The sequence below is a fragment of the Grus americana genome, chromosome 7 (genome assembly GCF_028858705.1).
Source record: "Grus americana isolate bGruAme1 chromosome 7, bGruAme1.mat, whole genome shotgun sequence".
Lineage (NCBI taxonomy): Eukaryota > Metazoa > Chordata > Aves > Gruiformes > Gruidae > Grus > Grus americana.
In genome coordinates, this window is record NC_072858.1 from 15596724 (window position 1) to 15618803 (window position 22080).

At 44.1% G+C, this 22080-nt stretch overlaps 1 protein-coding gene and 1 long non-coding RNA gene across 4 annotated transcripts in view; one reads left to right on the forward strand and one right to left on the reverse strand.

The window, feature by feature from the left end:
• FBXW4 (F-box and WD repeat domain containing 4) overlaps window positions 1-14844 on the reverse strand; it is a 60837-nt gene extending 45993 nt beyond the window's left edge. The window contains exons 1-3 of one of the 3 annotated variants that reach the window (XM_054831023.1): window positions 14465-14844; window positions 2929-3024; window positions 372-557 (exon numbers count right to left, since the gene is read on the reverse strand). In XM_054831023.1, coding sequence (XP_054686998.1) covers window positions 372-557; window positions 2929-3024; window positions 14465-14733 — 551 coding nt within the window. In that variant the 5' untranslated portion in view covers window positions 14734-14844. The remainder of the gene's footprint in view (window positions 1-371; window positions 558-2928; window positions 3025-14464) is intronic. The other 2 variants (XM_054831021.1, XM_054831020.1) reach the window with 2 other exon arrangements.
• Window positions 14464-18039, forward strand: LOC129208449 (uncharacterized). The gene is made up of 2 exons (XR_008577827.1): window positions 14464-14598; window positions 15515-18039. It is a non-coding gene; the product is annotated as an uncharacterized LOC129208449 (long non-coding RNA).
• The last annotated feature ends 4041 nt before the right edge of the window (window positions 18040-22080 follow it).

The following is a 22080-nucleotide window of genomic DNA, read 5'->3' on the forward strand; positions in this document are numbered from 1 at the left end:
ACCACCATGGCCCCAGTTAACCAGCAGTTCTGAATATTAGAACACAGTCTAGCTACCCTAACAGGGAAAGAAATGAAAATGCCTGATCAGTCAATCCTGATTCAACAATCCTGTGAACATCTACACAAGTTCAAAGGAGAAAAGGACACTTTATAAGGTCTACAGTGTGACACTCGGCTTCCCCATTGCTGGAGTAGAAACCTTTTCATGAGAGAATCAAATCATAAGAGAGGAAGCAGCAGCAGTTGAACACAGCCAAGCATGAGGACACTGTGTAGGAAGATTGACTCCTCTGCTCTGGGCTGGAGCTGTACACAACCTTTCCAACTTCACTGCCACACTCCTTGGCATCCTTCACTCGCCCAACTTACCCCCCTCCACTGACGATGTGGGAGTTGACAAGAACAAAGCGACATACATCCTCCTGGTGGCCGGAGAAGATAGCTTGAGGGTGACGCTGCAAACCTGTACCATCCAGACAGAGACGGTAGGCCTGGATGTTCTCTGCTTGAGACAGGTAGAGATACTCGCGATCCAGCTCCATCCAGGGCATCAAACTGCAAACAGACAGCAGGTTGGGGCATGCGGGGATGGGGACAAGAAAACAAAACAAAAAACCTCACACACAAAAAGAAAAAAAAAAAAGAGATCGCATATGTAAACATATCAACAAAAGCAAATGCCTACTCAAGAAAACTGTGAAGTTGGAGCTGCTGCTCACATGCAAAAGCAGGGCTTAATACAGCAGCACAGCTAAGAAGTGAAGCTTCTCCAGCAACATACAAAGCAGATCACACTGCCGGTATTTTTCCAACCAAGAGCTGAGGAAAAGGAAGCATGGAATCTCTGAAAGAGAAGATGGCCACGAGTCTGGTGAGTTTAAATAGGAAATACTTAAGGCTCCCTGACCCCTCTTCATGAGCCCTGTACTTTTTAAGAAATTAGACTATCAGTCATTTGTAAGCTATGCCAAGAATTTCTAACAGAGCTTTTAACATGAGGCTCTTGGTGCAAACAGTCAGGCCTGATCCTGCACATTATTTGCTGATGCCCAGCAGAAACCACAAAGCTGCCACTATTTCACACATGTGTGAGTAGGGAAGCAGGTCACATCAAATAACAGTCTTCCACCTCCTGCATTCTCTGTATGCTAATACGTAAAGCAGCAGGGTAAGCCTGAGGCTTTCTAAGAACTTTGTGCTCATCATGTAGAGGAGGTATGTTTCTACATTCATACCTCTTCCACTGCTGAGCCAAAAGCAATTGCAGAGTAACCTCTCAGTTTCTATTGCCCATCTTTCACAAGAGCCCATACACCCTATCTGCCCCTTGCTGTCTATGGGACAGTGGCAGCTTCCTACAGACAGGTTCCAGGCATGAGAATAGCCTTTCAGTTTTCAAACTATTCAAGAACAAACCGTTTTGAGAGCAGGGGGGCTTCTGATAAAAACCTGTCTCCATCTTTTTTGCAGATCATTCATTCTCAGAGGTCATGATTTGCTGTGTCAGCAGAGCCATTACACACAGCCACACCTCATAACATCACAATGGCCAGGGTGGGGGGGGACTAGAAACAAGCAAGAGGACAAGATCGCTTATTAGATAGAAGGTTCCTGCTTGCCTGCGTTCATCTCCAATAATAGGCTTTTAGTCACACAGACAAAGCAGTTGAGCATATGTTATAATGTTCATTGGAGACCTGATCATATGCATGGAAGAAATAAGAGGCATCTTTGGAGCAGCAGCTTTGGTTTTAGGTGGACTTTGATTTCCCCTTCCTTCCTCCACTCCTACACAGTCCTCTAAAAGCAAATGAATACCCACCTTACCTAGACTACAGCTAGTTTCTGTGGCTCTCCTGCTGCTGCAGCTTAGCTTTTTACCTTTTTCTATGGCTTTTTCATAAGGAGAAGTAACAAATTTGAAGCAGGACAAATGAAAATTAGAGGATGCAGTTTGGATGGTGGCCTCATTAAATCAGTCCTTGTCTTTTCACTTGGGAAGCTGGTTTAGTAATGATCTCTAACATCCACAGAGCCTGTCTTCACAGATGGTCGCAAGCCCTTCAAAGGCAGGTATACAACCTGCATCAAAACTCACTCTGCTCATTAAAGCTGTTCCCAGGACTTTAGACAAGCAGTGGCACATTATCCATCACTTCAATCTACACAGCACGAAAAGGCATGAAAGCTCAGTAGCAGGTCCATGTTCTTCAGCACCTCACAAACCATAGTCTTTCTCATTTCTCCTTCTGTCTGATAACGTGAAAAGCTGAAATTTAGATGTGCTGTTCAGACAAGAGACCTATCTTATGCTTTGCCTTGAAAGCTGAGTACCTCTTTGCAAGCAAGAATTTAACAACAATCTCCTCTCATTAATGTCAAATATGCTTTTTTTTTTTTTTTTAGTGAAGGAGGGAAGCATAACGTAGGAGAATGAAGAAGCATAGGGAGGAAGAATGGCAATTAGCGTTTTAGATTTGTACATCCAGATCACGGGCCAGGATGAAGCATGGGACACAAACCAAGCACTTTGAGGGGACACCTAAGTCCATGTCTGGGATCAAGGTATGCTCATTGTGAGAGCAGCACAAAAAATTGCTCATGGTATACAGCAATAGATAGGAACATAACAGTTTGAAGTCTGTAGTAAAGATTGCTAAATCCTACTAGAACTGCACAGAACAATGCCAAATTGGACCTCTTACTAAGAGAGCAGCTCTCGACTCTCAGACTGAATCTCTAGGTCCTGCAGCTCCAGTTACCCCACATCCAGCTAGCCAGCAATATCCAAAAGAGGCCAGCAACATCACTTGTAAGACCCTGTGGATCACAAGGAGCAGGAATCATCTCATTTCAGGGCACAGACACAAACCCAAGGCCCCACAGCAGCTGACACAAAACAAAGCAGGAGAAAGGAGCCACTTGCTTGCATTTCCATTTCAGGACTGTCTCCCTCTGGCAGCGTCCGTGCCTCCAGTTCTGAGATACTTTCACCCTTTCCTTCACTGGAATGCCAGCCTCTCTGCAGACAAAAGAAGAGAGATGAAATTATCAACCAGGACTGATGCTATACGGACAACAAATACACTCAAGCTGGTCACAGGTATGCTCTCACTCTAGTTCCACAAATGATGAACTGGCAAACATTGATAGTGCCTGAGCCACACTAGAGCAAGTGCACTTGTGAGAGTTGACAAGAAAGGAACACTGAACAGAGTGGGTGCTTATCAGCAGAGAAAGCCATCTCTGATGATCACTAGTGCATAAGCCTTAAATGTGATCAAGACCTGATCTAGTATACTGAATGCAACACCAGTTGAGACGAAATGTAATCAAAACAAGAACAACACAGAAAGAAACTACCAGAACAGAGAAACACTACATCACTCTTCTAATAGAGACTAAAGAAAACCAGTTAAGATGACACCATACAAGAACAGATGGAGGAAACACTAGTCAGGACAACACTGAAACTAGAAGCCAGAAGAGCGTGTCTAGCCAGAAGACTACTAAAGAAATTGCTCCAGACCCTCACCCACCTGACAATCACATAACCAGATACAATAATTAGAAATCAAGATATGTTCAAACTAAAAATAAAATTTATTCATCTGTATAACTACCCAATGCACACATGCCCCAAGACAGGACTATCTTTTGCAGCAGCTCACTGAAGGATAGAGAATTCCACCACACTGCTGGAAAATTCTCTACTTACAGTCAGACAAAGTTACTAAAAGAGAGACTGTAGTTCATAAGCAATTGCTGGGATACAAATCAAAGTTCTTGGGACGAGATGAGACAAGCCAAGATAAACACAGCTCAAGAGGTGACAAAAGGTAGGTACCACTGAGACCTGGGACCAAGGTCTCTTTAGAGTCTACATGAACATACCCAGTTCAAGCAGCTGTTCAACATCTGGTTTAGTTTCATGATCCAGGGTTGATTAAAGAGAGGGAAAAAAGGCAGCTTTAGGTCCCATCTTTCTCATATCATAAACTTAATTATTCAATATCCTTGGTGTAGCTGCTTAGGTAGAAAAGATCAGAAAAGCACAAATATGAAGAAACTCTTAAACTAGGGGTTGTGAACCACTTACTAGATTACAAGAGTTTATCTCCCTTTCATGCATTTCTCAACAGCCAGTGCTCCCAGATGTACAGGATGAAAGGAAGATCTCCCAGAGCTGGGGACTGGTACCTGATCAGAACCAGTTCCCTCCTCCCAACCCTACCATGCCTCCAACTCACTTCCCAAAATTGAGATTTGTGGGTACTTGTCATTTTTTAAAATAAAGATTAGCTCCTTGTAAATAAACATCTCCTGAGGTTGTTAATGGGTGTAGGAATCTCTAACCTGGCCCTGGGGCCTGGCCAGATTCTCATTTTCCCAGCCTTCCTTCCATAGCCTCAGGCTCCTTTTTTTTCTGCTCACCCTTCTCTCCCCTTTTCTATGCTTTCCGGCACTTAGTCACCATTATAATTTGACTGCATTCCTGGGCATGTGACCCATTTTAAACAAAAACCTCACACAGAAAAGCTTTTTGTCCCCTAGAAAGCTTTGCAACTATAAGTTTATGATCAGTAGAGCCACATCAAATAAAACCGAATTTAGGAAACTACGAGGTCTTTATTTTCTCCCAACCCTTCAAAAAAACAAAACAAAAACCAAACCCAAAACCTATAGAGTTAGCCTAGGCTGCAAGAAGAGGAATTCCATTTTTAAAAAGAGCACTTGCAGGAGCTCACGGGGCCAGATAGTGTCTGAGATGAGGAATGCACAGCACTGAAAAGTCAGGTCAGGTCCAGCAGCCTCCTCATTGCTTATTACTCTCCCAGACAGAGTTCAGACTCTCCGCCTACATCCAATTCCATTCATTACTCCAAAACACTTCTCCTCCCCACACTCAACCCTCACTTAAGTTCTCCCCACGTACGGATTTTAAGTCACCAGCTTGCACAGTGATGGAAAATGCACTCACGCCACAACCCCCTCCCAATGCGTACTGGCCCAACCAGACATCCTGAGCTCAACACACAAACCCTACTAAGACTAGATGTAATTTCCAAGGCTCCGAAAAAGGTAAATCCAAGGTCAAAAAAGCAGCCTCCATCTTATGCTGCTGGTCACTTTTCTACTCAGGGCGGGGGGGGGGGGGGGGCAGGCCTTATCTTCCTGCTGCTGAAAGAGGAATTTCAGAAGAGTCACATGTTGGCTTGGCCCGCAGTACCAGTTCACTATTGCAGTTACTCCTGTAACAGACACTTTGCTCTTTCAAATGAATCAACAGTTCCTGTCTGGAAGGGGAAAGGGTTGGGTGGGGAGGACTGTACAGGGGAGGTCTGGTGGGGTTTTGGGGGGGTTTGTTTTGTCTCTCTGTAGTTTTACTGTTAATAGATACATCGTTGATCCATATAGCAATTCAGGATCCAGCTAATTTAAAAATATCTTAGAAGCATCCACTTTTTATTTCCCAGATATTTTATTTATTCAAAATAGAAGCAAGAAAGGAGACAGAACATATGGAGGCCATGAGAAAGGGGATGTAGAAATTGGACTGATACATCCCTCCCCTTTGCCAATACTAGGCAGCAGAGACTGAACTGCAATGATTTTCAAGTGCTGCTCAGAGGCATTTGATCCCCTATACCAGAAGTGAAATTAACTCAAGCCCAGTGATGTAATCAAGTGCCGATATAATTTGATAATTTGATTTGGTTCCTCAACAGCACCCCCAAAGTAACTCCCAGAATACAATTGAAAAAGATGATAAGCATCACTGCAATCCACAAGAGGAGTTCTCAAATCTTAGAAAGGTAAAAAGGACATCACCATATAAACTTAATTTGATAAAAAAGATCCTTTTCTCCCCTACAAAGACCATTTTGCTTCAATCATGATCAATAGACTTTCTATTCATGCAAATCTTTAAGAATTGTTCCATGATCACCTGAGACATCAACAGACATCACACATCTACCCTGAGTGGCTGACAACCAAGTACCTCCCACTTCAGCAACTGCATTGAATATCCAAATATTCAGGACACTAACCCAGCTTATGAAGACAAAACACTGTGGACAGACCACTATCCACCATCCAATGAACACCTTGACCTTTCTTAGTATGCAATCCAGCAAAATACTAAGCCACATGCTTAAAATTCAGTACATGCTTAAGTGCTCTGTGAAGTCAAGATCTTGGCATTCATGTTCTCAGAGAAGCCACCCAACAATGAACTTCAGGACTGCTGAAGGCTGACTCACTGAGGAAGGACTGCTATTTTTACCAGGACCTATGCAGCCCTGCATCAGAAATCAGCTGAAGTACAGCCCAACATCCTAGAAGGATGACAGAAAACACAGGATGAAGGAACCAGTAAACACTGAATGTGAAAACTCAATGCAATTCAAGCAAAACATTCTTAAAGCCCAGAGTCCAACACTTAACCAACTCTGCTAGGGGGTCATAATTATCAACAGCTTATAAAGTTCCATGATCTACAACATACAAGGCTACCTTTGTTATTAGCTAATTAATCAACAAAGCACTCTATTGGGGTCCCAAACCATACCGTGCAACACATGACCTGAGCTAACGCATGTTTCCAATTGCATGCACTCCTGATGGAAGTTCTCTTTACAAAGACTGTTATACTAAGACAGGCTGAACATTTCTTACAGCCTGAGAGAGTTCCAGGATAAAAGCAACCCACTATAAAGGATTTTTCATTTCCCCTCTTCCTACCTCACCCCACTCTACAAAAAGAGTTAAAGTATTTTGCTCAAATTATGGATTTCCTCTCTTTCTTGGCAGAGTTACGAAAAGAAATAGAATATTCCTTCTGGAGCCCGCTTCCCAGCTGCTGAAGTGAGAGACTAGGACTATCCCCCCACAGCAACAATGACCCAGGCAACCTAAGCCACCATGGCAGTTGCTGGCCTGGGCCTCAAAAGAAAGCAACAACAGAAAGAATTGCTCAGCCAGAGACTAAGCACATGTCCTCCTAAAGCTTCACCTCCAACGTATTTTGCCTTCAAATGATACCCTCCCCAGCCAAAGTCCTTCGCCACCAGAAATGGTATTTCTGCAACAGCAAGAGCTTCTGTGCCTTACTGCATCCCAGTGAGATTTCTACTGGCCGTCTACAATTTCAGCATGTGCCAAAACAATAGCGTCTGCAACAACATATACCATGTTACAGAAGATAACACCAACATGTCATACCGTATATTTTCCCAGCTGCATGGGGCATGCTACTGTACCAAAGTCCTTCACATTTTGCTACATTTTAAGTACTGAAGAGCTCATCTGGAAACGCAAGTCTGCAGAGACCTGCTGAGACCAAATCTCTTCTGTGGATAAAATTTGCTGTCTGCATAAAAGCTGTCACCAGCCTGCCTCAGGCCTGACCGGAAGGGTCATACAGAGGAACAAATAGGTCACAGTGGCTAAGCCCCACTTTCAACCTTGGCCCTGTGGCAGGGATGGCTCACACACGGACCAACTGCACTTATTTGTGTAATCGGGACACACCTGTTGAGTGGCAGGGTCTCAGTGCAGTTACAAGTCACGGGCCACCAACAGACAGCCGAGAGGGAAAAGCTATTTATGTCAGGAGCTCCTGTTGCTGCCCTCAACAAGTCGGCTGGCTTTCAGAATGTCTCTTCCAGAACAAAAATTCCACCTGAATTCCTTTAGCACATGACCCTTATTTAGCTTACTGCCAGGTTCAGTCTGTCTTCTGTGCTCCCCCCTTCCTATTTGACATGGGTTCAAATAATTGAGATGGAAGAGAGCTCTGCAGACTGTTCTCTCACTGTTCCTTGCCTCCTTTGGTGTGTCTATGCCATCTCAGTTAGATGTTACCAGGCAGTGCAGGTTTACCGCTCTACCTCACAGCTCTCATGAATGATTCACCTGCATGAAGAAGCTGCAGACTCTAATAAGAGCCAGAGCTACAGGCAAATGTCTATACACACAGCAAAGACAAACACCTTCACATAGGCTTCCCAAATAATCATCATCAACAAGACTGAGCCAGACTCTGCCATCAGCTGCCCTCTCCCTTACAAGTGATTGCAATGGGACCATGGTAAGAAACTCCAGGCAGGGTTTGGCCTCTCTCTCTCAGGGACCTACACAGGCTTTTTAGAGATGAAATCTGGGCTGCTTCAGAAAACACACAGCCCTGAGAAGATCTGAGAAAGCCTGCAGCTGCTCAATAGCTATCATAGAATGGTTTGGGGTAGAAGGGACCTTAAGATCATCTAGTTCCAACCCCCCTGCCATCAGCAGGGACACCCTCCACTAGATCAGGTTGCTCGAAGCCCCATCCAACCTGGCCTTGAACACTTCCAGGGAGGCGGCATCCACAGCTTCTCTGGGCAATGTGTTCCAGTGCCTCACCACCATCACAGAGAAGAATTTCTTCCTAATATCTAATCTAAATCTACCCTCCTTCAGATTAAGGCCATTACCCCTTGTCCTATCACTGCATGCCCTTGTAAACAGTCCCTCTCCAGCTTTCCTGTAGGCCCCTTTAGGTACTCGAAGGCTGCTACAAGATCTCCCCGGAGCCTTCTCCAGGCTGAACAACCCCAACTCTCTCGGCCTGTCTTCATAAGAGAGGTGCTCCAGCCCTCTGATCAGCTTTATGGCCCTCCTCTGGAATCACTCCAACAGGTCATAGAATGGTTTGGGTTGGAAGGGACCTCAAAGATCATCTAGTTCCAACCCCCCTGCTACGGGCAGGGACACCCTCCACTAGACCACATTGCGGAACATGAATGCTAAGGTCTATGTCCTTCGTTTGTTGGGGACCCCAGAGATGGACACAGTACTCCAGGTGGGGTCTCACAAGAGCAGAGTAGTGAGGTAGAGTCACCTCCCTCAACCTGCTGGTCACGCTTCTTTTGATGTGGCCCAGGATACAGTTAGCCTTCTGGGCTGCAAGCGCACATTGCCAGGTCATGTATATTCTGATTTGAAAGAGCACACTGTCAGGGTAGTATTTGAATAGAGTGAAATAACCCATAGTTAGTTCACTTATGCAGGTTACAGAGATACCAGCAACAAGCACAGCATGCATTTTTTTAAGCCCTGAACTAGATAAAAATTATTCTTCCACTTTGAATTTGTGAAGATTTTAAAAGGAGGGTAGGCAGACCTGAAAAAAATTCTTACCAGGAATTTCACGTTCCCAGAAGCAGCAGCAGTTTTGGTATTGTGGAGCTGTCCTGACAGCTAACAGTTTAAGACAGAATAAGAACAAATCTAACAGGAGCTTCTGAAAACCACTGACTTTTCCATCACAAAGTGATAGCTGTGTGCTCCCTTCCAGGCTTTTGCCATTATTGCAATAACCTCCCCAGAGTATTCTCCTCTGCATAATCTGTACCAGTTCATTGCCTACTTTGTTTCTGACTTAAAGTAATGAAACTTTGATAAAACAAGTTTTAAAAGATGAAGGAAACTGAAGCAGCTTTATAGGCATTCACCCTCCCTCCCCCTGGCACTTCCCAAGGCAGAGGTCTCCTATGATTGCTGCAGTTTGCTTTGGATTTGACTTGCATAGATTGGCTGTTTCCTGCTCCTGCAGGTGTATATATTTTTCCAAGACCTGGAGAAAACACAACTTTTATTAACTCACAGAAATGCTTATACAAGCGTTTGAATACTCAAAGACGATAAATTCATCTATTAATGAATCCATTTCTCTGAATCTGATAATGTACCGTGATCCTAGTGGGCAAGGCAGAAAAGGAGACAGGGAGAGACAAAACATGCAGTGGAACATTTCTGTATTTTGACAACAGCTATTAATATATAACAAAGAGCACATCGTCAAGCTATTTAGGTTGCAACTTTTAACTTGCCCTCTAAAACTCCTTTGTAACAAAGAGGAAATAAGTTTAGCCCAGCTGCAACTTCATTCCTTTCTTCCATGCTTCAAATAAGTAACCACCTTGCAATGAGCTCTTTGCCTCTCTGATTTCTCCAGTCCAAGGTGGTCCAGCAGGCAGGCACTGGATGAGGGCTTAAAGCACACTCTGCTATTCCTGGCTCTGACACTGACCTGCTGCACAGAGGGCAGCTTGGTTGACACCTCTCTGCCTCCGCTTCCCCTCCCAGTCCTTGTTTACCCTGGCTATTTAGGCAGCAAGATCATCAAGACAGAGACTGCTCTTGCTGGGCCTGTACAACAGCTGGCTAAACAGACACAGGCTATCAGACACAACTGTAATATCACTATACTCACCAAAAATCCCAAAGGCTTTGTACTACTGCTCAGCTACAGTTTAACTGCAGAAAGTGTTCTTAGGCCTTTTCTGTGATATGCTGCCATGCATTTTTGGAACAAAAACGCTCCATGCAGCTTACATCATGAAGACAGGGCTCAGCCTTTGCTTCAGCAGCTCCTATGACTGAGTAAAGCAAAAATCTTCAGTGCAGGGACTATCTTTTTACTATCCCCATGACACTGTCTTGTTGCAGTACAGGGCTATACATAAAATTAACATGACTATACAGAACAAGTGGCAGCCTGACAAAGAGACTTGTGGGACAGGTGCCAAGAAACACATCCATCTAAACTGGCTTTATACTTCCACAATATTTACTAAACATTCACTTACTGCTGATTCAAAGAAGAAACAGCACATTTTTAACATTAAGAATGTGTTTTAAGCACCCTTCCAAGTCAGGCCCTGCTGTCCCTAACATACAATAATTCACACCAATGCGAACCTAGTGATTTCTCCCATTCTCAAGGAATGAAGTGTACAGAAACATTGCTCAAAGCAAAATTCTTTCTTCTTTGGCAAGTGCATGATTGAATCCATACCTTAAATACTTAACTTTGCTTACATCCGCAGCTCCGGATTAGCTGTATCTACCAGAAAGGGCAAATATGAGACATTGTCAATGTTGTGAATATGCCTTTCAGCATAACAACTAGTGTCAGGGATTAAGTCCACATCTTCCTTTGACAACATTAGCAAATCAATTTAACATTGTTTAAGCTTAAATATGTGTCCTGAGATAACCATAGCTGGCAATTTTTAAAGGTAGTCAGGATGCGAAGTAAATAATTTTAAAAAAATAGATCGAATCATTTCAGGTATACTACAATTTCTCTTTTCCACACTGCTACCAGCTAGGGTTTTGCAACCAGTTTCTTCTATTTCAGCATAAAGAAGTTTTATAAGCAAGGTGACCACACAAACAGTTGTTTCATATACAAACTAAAGCCTGTTCCCTCTGATCATCTTGTTACAGTTATCTAAGATATACCTAACAGAAGCAACATTTTAAAGAAATAGCATCATTTTCGAGTTAATCACCCTTTTAAAAAATGGTGAAGTGGGGGCAGGGGGATAAGCTTCACAGCTATCTTACACTCTAGGCTCAAATTTATCTCTCTTTACAAAGCATTAAACAGATGGCTTATCAAAAGTCATTTAACAGCAGAAGCGATCAAACTATTCCGAGATGGTTTTTTGTTTTAAACAGTAAATACTCCCTAGACTAGTTTTTTAACTTATGCCAGCCTCCCAGGGACCGTCAGTTTAAGATCTAATGTTAGAACCATGCATGTTATTTCATTAAGTACATTTACCATAAACAGTTCCAGCCTTTGCTTTCTCAATTGCGGACAGTATTGCACAAAAACCTCTTAAAAGCAAAAAAACAGCGTTTGCCGCATGCAATGTTATCCAGAACATGCATCAGAAGCTTCAGCTCTTGAGCAAGTCAAAGCCAAGCTTGACAAACTCAAGATTTACTCTGTATCACTAAGAAAGCACAGTTATCAAGAAGGTCCAGCTATCCATCATCTTCATCACCTTTATATTTACCCAGTGATATTTTAGCTTAAATACCTACTCAGCTCAAATTTAACCTTCAATGAGCAACATACCAGGTTCCTACTTAGAATTACCATCCGAAAGAAAGACTGCATGCCCAGAAGCTTACCTCAACCCCCTCCCCAACTTGTATCGGTTAGTCAAAGTACAACCTCTCTCTGCAAATCTTACTCCCTCAGTTGCAAGAGCAGCAATCTTGGAGATTGCTGTTGATCTTGATGACATGCATGAGGAACAAATGGTAAGGAATAGACATGGCTATTTAAAACACTCAAGCTGCCACAGAGACTATTAAACTCTTCTTCAGCTAAGTACAAATTTTACAGCTGTACCACAACTCAACACATGCACTCACACTGGTTCTTCTGGAGATGCACAGATACCTAGACCCCCGGTACTGTGATGTGCCCTTGTCTTTTATCTGTTGCCAGAACTGTCCACCACACTGGAGCAAAACTCCCGCAACCGCTCCCAGATACTGGATCTCCGCAGGGGTAAAACAAGTGCTTGGCTTTCAGGTATTGTCCATAAGATCTGGCATGTTATTTCAAAGAACTGAAGACCATCTGAGCCTTCCATGAAGCTAAAAGTAATTAAAGGATTCATCCTCCAGATATATCTCAAAGTTCCTGCACGAACAGCTTATAGTGTCACTTGGTGTGTTTGTTACCCATGATTGAACTCCCTAGGACCAGGGCAGTGCTGACCAATGCTAAAAGCAGTGCTCGGTACTAGAGTTGTTTAAAGAAAACTTGAAAATAGGACTCAGCACAAAAGCACATCCTAGAATTACTAAAAAAACCTGTTCATAGCAAACCTAACAGCACTGAAATCCCTGGGAGCTTGAGATACTCAAGCAGCCTTCCCTTCACTTCAAGCCTCTGACCTAGCAAACCTCTTCTGTAGCTGTTTATAGACCTGCATTCCTCTGCAGGGGGAAGTGGTGGTCCTTACATCCACTGCACCTGCTCTACTGTACACCTGATCCTTCCTGCAACTGAAGGAGCACAGTATCACCTTATTCTTAATGAAAAATACTGAACTTCATTTCCTCAGGAGACAAAATCATATATCACAGTAGACAAGAGTCCAACATACAGCCATTCTGCAGCACCTATTCCTGCTGACTTCCAAGGGAACTGTGCTTAACTTTCAAGCTGTGAAGACTGGATGGGTTGAAGTACTGGCCTGAAAACCCAAGGCAAGGATTTTCAGCACCAAGTTCTGCTCCTAGCAGCAGGAGCCATAATTGTTTCTCTAAAGTCTGTGCTATTGATGAGATAGCAATAAGAGACAGCAAAATAGGCCTCAAAACCTGACATCCTTTCTTTCGATTCATGTCAACACAGGAAACAATATCAAGTCACTGGATGACAGAAAAGATACTGGGCTGGCAGCTAAAGGGAAACCATGGGAAAGGATTCATAGATCCTAAGAACATAAGCTTCCTCTTGGTATCCTTAAAGTAGCAAGGAAAGCCCACATTGTGTGGCTACCTCCAAGTGGCGTTTCGTATGCTAGCAAATTTGAGAGAGGACAGGTGATCTTTGGGTCCTTACCAACCACTGCCAAGGCCCAAGCCCCAAAAGCGCTTATTCTGAAAAGATGCTGGTGTCACACACAGCAAAGCCAAGAGGGCTAGCACCTACTCTTAACCTATGATGTGCTGTTGAAGGAGGGTGCGTGTGTGTGTAAAATCAAAACAATCCCTATCCATAAAACTTTAAAACCCAGAAGTTACGAAGAGTCCAAGACTCACTTTCTCTGACAGCCATCACCAACTATACCAGTAGATTCTCCTGCTCATGGAGCAGCTTGCTAAGAAACGTGTATTCCTGGGGGCCCTTACCACAAGGCTCTTGTGCCTCATAAGGTACATAATCCCACTCTCCAGCCTTTCCCTAAGACACCAGCCCAGGCCTTACTCCCTTGCAGCTTCTTCTCTGAGGTGCTTTCAGGACCATGGCAGGGGCTGCCACTCAGAAGCGGGGAGGGAACGTGGGCACACAGGAGTCACCCCAGCTGCACACGACAGCTCCATCCGTTTCCCCACGTTCCCACCTTCCCTAGCTTGAAGCCCCCCAACCCTACGTGTTTCGTTAGGAGTTTGGGGGACCGAGCTGGTCTGCGAGGGGCTGTGGCCCCACACTTGAGGGCCACTCCCACCGGGCCTGGAGCTGAGAGGGCCCGGGAAGCCACCGCCATGCTCGCCCGTTTCCTCGCGGGAACAAGAAGCGCCTCCCCACAAATCCCCAGCCTTCCTGGGCAGAGCCGGGGTCAGGCCCCACCACGCCGGGGCCGCCACACGCGGTCCCTCCCCACCCAGAGGCGGCCCCACTACGGGCCTGGCGCTACGGCCCTTCCCCTGCCCTCGCCACCCCTCTTAACGCAGACTAAAGACAGCGCAGCCGCGCTTCGAGAATAGCCCCCTCCCTTCCCCCACGCCCCCTCACGGCAGCGGGGAGTCCCCCTTAGCGACTACGCCAGGAGCGCAGAACGCCCCTTAGCAACCAGCTAGGCCGCAGCATCCCCGGCCTTTCCCAGCCGCCGCAGCCGCCTCCCCCCCCGCCCTTCCGCCGGGAAGGCCGCGCTTACAGGTCGGTGCCGAGCTGGGTGAAGCCGGAGTTGAGGCAGCCACGGGCTATGCGCCTCCAGAGGAGATCGCGGCTACTGAGGAAGCGCAGGCGGCGGCAAACCTGGCCCAGGCGGCCCAAGGCCTGCGCGTCCAGGTAGGAGCAGATGAGGAGCAGCAGCTCCTCGGGTAAGACCCAGAGCGGGGAGGGAGGGGAGGAGGAGGGGGGGGGGGAGGCGGCCCGGGATCCCCCCTCTGCCTGGGGGGATCGGGGGCTGCCCTTCCTCCCCATGGAGCAGCAGCTCCTGCCCCTCCTCCCCGGGAGCCGGAGCTGCTGCTGCCCGGGGGAGGCCAAGCCATGGACGGGGGCAGCCGCTCCCCAGTCACATGGGGCAGGAGCCGCTGCCTGTCACTCCCCCCTCCGGGGGAGGAGGTGGCTACCGGGGCAGGAGGGAGCACAGGAGTACCGAGCCCACCCTCGTTAGCGAATTAATTCATTAACGGGAGCTGCTGGGACTCTCCCTGCGCAACTACCCCCCCTCCGCGTCCCAGCACTCGGAGCCGTATTCTTCCGAGCTGGGATTAGTAACATCACCTGATCCACATATTCATTAATAACATGAATAATTAATGACGGGGACGGTGATCCCAGGTAACCAGAGCATCTGCTCCACCACCTGGAGCAGCCCCAGCTAGGCACTGCACCCCCACAAAGGAAGGTGAACAGCAAGGTGATTAATGCTCATTAATTATCCTTGAGCAGGGTCAGGAGCACCTGTCACCCACGAAGTGACAGCAGGGGTCATCTGGTGCTGCACAGCAGTTTTCAACACTCCCAAATTCCTGAGCCATGGAAAAGAAATGCTTTTCCGCACATAAGAGCAGGCCCGGCTACAGTGGATTTAAGGCTGGCTTTTCACAGGGGCCCTTTGATGCAGTCCATTCCCCCTTCCAGGGCTCCACAGAGCAGGGGCTGAAAAATGCTTGTACTTCACACGTGTGTGTACCTATATACAAGCACACCACCACGAAAGAACAGTTCATAATAACTGAGTCATTGTTGCCATCCACAGGAGCCTGGAGTACTGACAACGCAGAAGGATTCTGGTCCAAAATGGCAAAGTAGCCCTCCACGGACAGTGGAGCAGGAAAATGAGTCTGGTGTTGTGTTATTCTTTCTTATAGTACTTTGTACTCTACAGAAGCCTGAAATGTTTGGGAAATTTTCTCACTCAAAATTGAAAACTAGATAAATAGTAAGAAGTTCATCATCAGCCTAGAATGCTTTGAACAGGTATCACTTACTCACTGCATCTCCTTTTGCACAGTGAAGTAGGAAAATAAATTTCAGCATATAATGAGGTTACCATAGCATACAGGCCTTTAGACAGTACTGGCATCCTGTTCCAGAAGGTCATCTTGTCTGTGTAATTTCAAGCACTCAAATATTCATATGACTAAATCACCAACTCTGGAAGCCTCTTATTTGAGAGGTTCAGAACCGCTGGCTGAGGAACTGCCTGGTCCATTTACACTGAGTTTCAATACACCCTGGAAGTCAGGGAAGTTCCAGAAGGCAGCAAATGTTTTAATAGCATTTATGAGTGAATCAGATGGCCCAAGTAATTAAAAATTTCTCAACCTAAGTTTTAGCTCAGGTGAAATAACAGCACATCTGGTACAGGGCTTATATAGCAAACTGAAAGGGAGGTAATATAACAATTTTTGCTTAACATGAGATCATGGAAGCTTGGTGTGAATGCAGTTTTATATCAACTCACTATCTTTTTGATGACATAAAACTTAGCTCTTTTGTAATAGACTTCAGCAATGTCTGAAACATTAAATTTATTAAAAGCTGAATGACTCCTCAGTCTTAAATTGTTACTGTGAAGACAGATTTATTATCAAGTTGCTCTTTCTCTAGTAGGATCCTACAGAGACAGCTTATGGAACATACACTATTTAATTTTACTAGCAACCTGAAAACTTCTGAAATCATTATTAGCAAAGCTTTGTAGAAGGTGCAAAGCATGGGGCAAGCAAGAGGCAAAGGGTGATTATGGCTGCATAACCTTACGTTAAGTTTATGCATAATCAGATTGTAAGTATTTCAATCAAGCCAAATGTGAAGTCTTACATCTAGGAACAAAGAATGTAGGTCACACTGAAAGGATGTAACTCTATCCTGCAAAGCTGCAATTCCGTAAAGACTTCATTAAGATGAATAATCAGCTGAACGTGAGCTCCTTCTGCAGTGCTGTGACCAAAGGGCTAGTGCTGTCCTGGGAAACAAACAAGAGCCGTGAGGTCCTTTTACCTCTGTTTTTCACTGTTGTGACTGCTTTGGAAATAATTTGTCCAGCCAATATTTCAAGAAGGATGTTGAAAAACTAGAGGGGTTTCAAAGAAGAGTAGTAAGAATGATTACAGGACTGTCAAACATGTTTTATAGTGAGACCCAAAGTGCTCAGTCTATTTGGCTTTCTAAAGAGAAGGTTAAGGTGTGAGGTGATCATACCTTATGAGCACTGAAACAGGAAGAAAAATCTGGTAATGCCAGGATCTTCTATTTAGCAGACAAAGAGATAAGATCTCTTGACAGAAGGTGGTGGGAAACAAATTAATAAATAAAGCATGCTTTTGTAGTGAAGAAAATTAACTGTTGAAGCAGTTTACCAAGATTTATGGTAGATTCACCATTACTGGACTTTTTAAAAAACAATACCAGTTGGGTTTTTTTCTCCCTTAGAGAGAGAGCCAGGCTAGACCACAACTACTAAAACTTAACCCAGGAACTGACCTGGCAAGTCCTAACTCAGGATATCAGAGTAAGATGTTCAAAGGGGTCTTTTCTGGTCTTAGGCTCTGTTACATCTGCGTCGTGCATGTCTCCCTGCACTGTGTGACACCCATATTCCAGTGTACAGTAGTCTCCATTCTGTGGCCGTGCCACTTCACCAAAGAAACTACTCGGTGCAGTCCAGAAGGAGCCTGGGTGCAAAGTAACATGTAGAGTGTGACCCTCTGGGATACCAGGACCAAGGTATGGACAAGTACATCTGTAGAAGCAGGGCCTCAGTGCTCTCCAATTTGTGACCCAAGGTATAAACAACTATGAAATATTTGGCTAAGATAAAACGTGTTTGTATGCAGTAATCGTGGAGGGAGTCAAATATGCTCCAGACAGGGGACACAGTAATATGAAGAAAAAATTATGGTATGTTGCTCTTAAATGTAGCATTGTTTTCTAGTATGGATAATTGCCTTACAACATAGTAGCAATAATTATTCTTTGCCCAAAACATAGATATCATCTATCTTTGTTTTTTTAAGAGAAATGGACCTGCAGCTGCATACACTTGTTCTCAGGCATGATTTCAGCCACTGTGACTGCCGTGGAGCTGTCAAAGCTGCACATCACAGGCTGGGAACCCAATGGCACTAGTCTTCCCAGCAATGCCCAAGTATGTGTCTGCAGGAGCAAGAGCCAAGGAAGATTCTGAGCCATTACTAAAACTGTATGTGTAGCATAATTATTTCCATTACATTGTTCATACTCTAATAAAGGACTTGGTGCACGTGCTCATGTGCAGCATAATCATAAAGTCCATAATGTATCCTTCCCAAATCTTACGGGCAAAGATCCCAATCCTTTCGTGGCCCATGATCACTCTGAACCTCTGGAAAATGGGGTAGGATTCTGTGCTGATGTAGCAGACCATTCCAGCATCATGGCTTGGGGAGGGTTTGTAAGCTAAACATTGGGGAGGCTTATACCTGTAAAGTTTGTGCTTTAACAGTGTAAGTCAATAAAATCCAGCTTGGAAGAAACACCATTTCAATACCTGCCTGGTTTTTTGTTTGGGGTTTTTGGGTTTTTTTCTGTCTTCAAGGGGTTTTATTATTTGCGGTGCCCTCAAATACACCTTTCCAGCTAAAGACACAATCATGTGGACAGCTCTTTGTTTTGTTTTCCCTTCCGACCAATGCTTTTGTGTGTTTCTGAAACTTAAGACACCTCCTCTGCTACTACAGTACTTATCTGTAACACCATCGCTTTGAGGGATTAAAGCAGGTTACTTGTTACACACTTAGATCAAGAGTTATCTGAGTAGAAAGTCTATCCTGTTAGGGTTGGCGGAATCTGTTTTTGATCTTGAGTTGTTTTGATTTTCTCTGAGAGCAAGTAACATGTTATTTTAACTTCTGAATAAGGTGTGCTACCTGACTGCGTCTCTTCTGTTTGGCAGAAAGGATTAGAAACCTCCACGGAACTTGCACTCTATTAAAGCAGAGTGCTCACCATTGAGAACCAAGGAGCTGAATTGTTTTCAGATTATATGTGTGTGTGTGTCTTTCCCACATCAAAGACTTTGATGGAAGCTGTTCACGCTATTGTCAGGAATGCAGGGATTGGCACAAAGGTGATTAGCAAAATTGCTTTTCTGCAGGAGAAGCACAAAAATTATCAAAGGATTAAAGAGGATAAAATTAAAATGTTATGCTGAATTTGGGGGTAAATTTTCTCCTTTTTATCCCAAATTATACATATTGATTTGATTTTACCTAAAGAAGGTCTAACAGAAGAAATCAGGATTAGAAATTATTTGGTATGGGTTCTGTTAAAGGGCAAGGAAAAAACTTCCCTTAAAAATAATCCCAACAGACCCTATTCTGTGTGCTTCCAAACCACTTCTACAAGGAGCTTCTAATGAGTACTAAGGGCACCCAGCCAGCAGCCATCCCCACAAGGTTCACAGTAGTCACAGGATCAGGACCTTTTGTCATAATTATGCTGAAAATTATGAAAACAAACAATTCCGTAAATCAGTTTGTCATCAGTGATGCTGTTTGTTTACTTTTCTCACTACACTCTGCTGACTGAGTTACTAAACTGAGGGGATCATTTTCATTATCCACTTGCTGGGCACATGTGATGCTTTTGTATTTTGATCAGCAGCTGAGCTGCTTGAATGGTTTGGAAAAAAAGGCAATAAAAATGGATTCTCAAATATTTTAGTGTATCAAAATGAACAGCTGAGCCTTCCAGAAGCTCTCTTGCTTGGCAAAACTGCAGTGCAATAAAAAAAATGTATCACCTCCCATAGCCAGCAGAATTGTCTCATCTTGCTGGTTCAGACTCTGTTTATTGTTCATTTTATTTTGAACAATCCTCTATTATTTGCTAAGTACCAGCCATATACCTATTTCTTGTCTTTGCATTTTGAGTTTTGTTTGTTTGTTTTACTAATCTGTTGTTTTCTGGAAGTCACCCAGAATATTTTATTTGTTTTTAACCTCATTTATCAAAGTATTATCTAAAGCATCTGCTCAGAAAATGTTCATTTTAACTGTTTTCCCAACAATGACCTTCTTCCTCCCCCCCAGGCCACGTCAAGTTGTCACTCACCAGACAGCTGTGGAATTTGGAATCATTCCTTTTAAACGCTTTACAATTCCAAATGGTAGATTTCTAATGGCACAATATGATTGCCACAAAGATCTTTAAATTTCCCAATCCTCCAGGCTTCAAAGGCTGGACCGTCCTTGATCTCCTGAAGGAATGCTTTTGAATCTTGTTCTTTTATAGGGGCTACCTATGAAGATATTTTAGGGGCTTTTTCCTTTCATACTTAGAGCCCGAGGAACTAAACATTCAAATACCCACTGGCTTCTTTGAGAGTAAGATCAAGACTTACAAAGTTGTTTCTAGAGATTTTCAGCTCAGTTTTCATTAATTCCACAGGTTGTTCCAAATCTTTGTGGAGTGTTTATAAAGCAATGTAAGAGTATCCTCAGTGTAGCAGTGACTATGATACTGTTTTATCCTGCATCTGCCTTCTACCTACGTTGCTACTTCATGCGACTCCTACATGCTCATTGCCTGGCGTGAGCAAGTCTGACTGTCCTTACTCACCATCTGCCCGTGGGTGCGGAGGAGTCCCTTGCTCTTGGAGGATTCTCCACTGTTGTATCACTTACAAGGTAATAATTTTCTCAAGGAAAGTGAACAAACCTAATCCTACAAGCAGTTTTGGCTCTGCCTTGACCAGGCAACCAAGACCGAGCCTAATTACCGGCAACAATTACAAATTTGCAGAATTACTAGAGTTCTAGGCTTCGTTCTCTCTTCCCTACAGCCAGAGGCAACATTTCACTAGTAGTCTTTTCTCAATCAGGAGGCTGCCATTTTTTATTTCTCGCTGGTTAATTCTGTTTTATCTCATCACTGAAGCACAGAATTCATCAATCTGAAGTTAAGAGATTTATAGTGCTGCAACAGGAATGCAGTTGGTGCTAGAAACAGCTTTTATTTCTATTCAGTTCAGCTTATACCAAGCCTCTGTCCTCTTATTAATGAAGCACACACGTATATAAATAAAATATATAGAGTAAGGTATCCCCCTGTCCATACATTGCAGGTCCTAGTCCTGCAACGGAGCACTACACGAGCGCAAGGTCTCACCTAACAGATTTATCTGTAGTTTTGGTGCCTTCAGCTGTAAAGCCTTTGGGAAAGGCACTGTGCTTTCCACGCTGCTACAGAACCTCACGTGACGTGACCTCTGCTGTGACTGCAGGCTCTTGGGTATTATTATAAGGAGCAACTAATGCTTTGTCACTGCAGTAAGTGTATGTTTAGATATCCCGTATTGCTAATGCACGTGATTTTTAAATAGTCCTCAGCCTAACCTCCGGTTTTATGACGACAACAACAAACTGCAGGAACAGCTAATTACTAACCTGGTTTATGGGTCAGGGAACAGGCCTTAGATCCTCATTTACACAGGTTTCTTATGATCATGTAAGCCCTACCTCTCCAAGACTATTTTTGTTTGTTTGTTTAGATCAGTTTAAAAAAAAATCCCACGTCCCAAAATAGAGAATGTTTTCCTTTGGAACTGGAAGCAAACACACTTGATGGCTTTAACATCTGCTGGACAATGCATGGATGGGTGGTGGGCACCTCACACAGTTTTGTGACAAACACATGTGCGTACAGCGTGTCAGATTATAAATCCAAGAATAAAGAGTCATTAAAACCTCCCTTCTGTAGCCCACCTGCCATGAAAATAGGCTTTTCACTCTATCTATTTAAACTGAAAATGAGTATTGGGAAGGAAAATGCCGACATTCCAGGGATTCAAGTCAAAATCTCCCCCTCCAGTAAAGGAGGTCTGTCAATTGAACATAAATTGATCCATTGTCTGTCTCCCATCAGGATCCACAAGCCACCCCATGCACATATGCTTCTATTCTTGCTAGAAACCAAGACCTCACAGTCCAAGACCATCACAGCAACTTGTACATCTGTTGTTGGCTTGATCTGAAACTATGTAATTCTCAAATACCTTTTCTGCTTTTACAGCCTGTTAGTGCCTGGTACAATTTTGGGGTGCAGATTCCAGTAAGATTAGCTTGCTACCCAGCGGAGCACGAACACTCTCAGCTCCACCATGAGTGCAAAGCTTTCTGCTCTTGGAAGCGAGGAAAGGAGAAAGAGTCACTTGCACTCTGGATCAACTCTTACCAGAATTCACTTGAGTGTCATGAGTGATAAATTTGGTCCTATTCTTTCTCTTTTCCTCCAGGCTTGCAGTGGACTTATCATTGTTAGTATGTCTGAATTATTAGT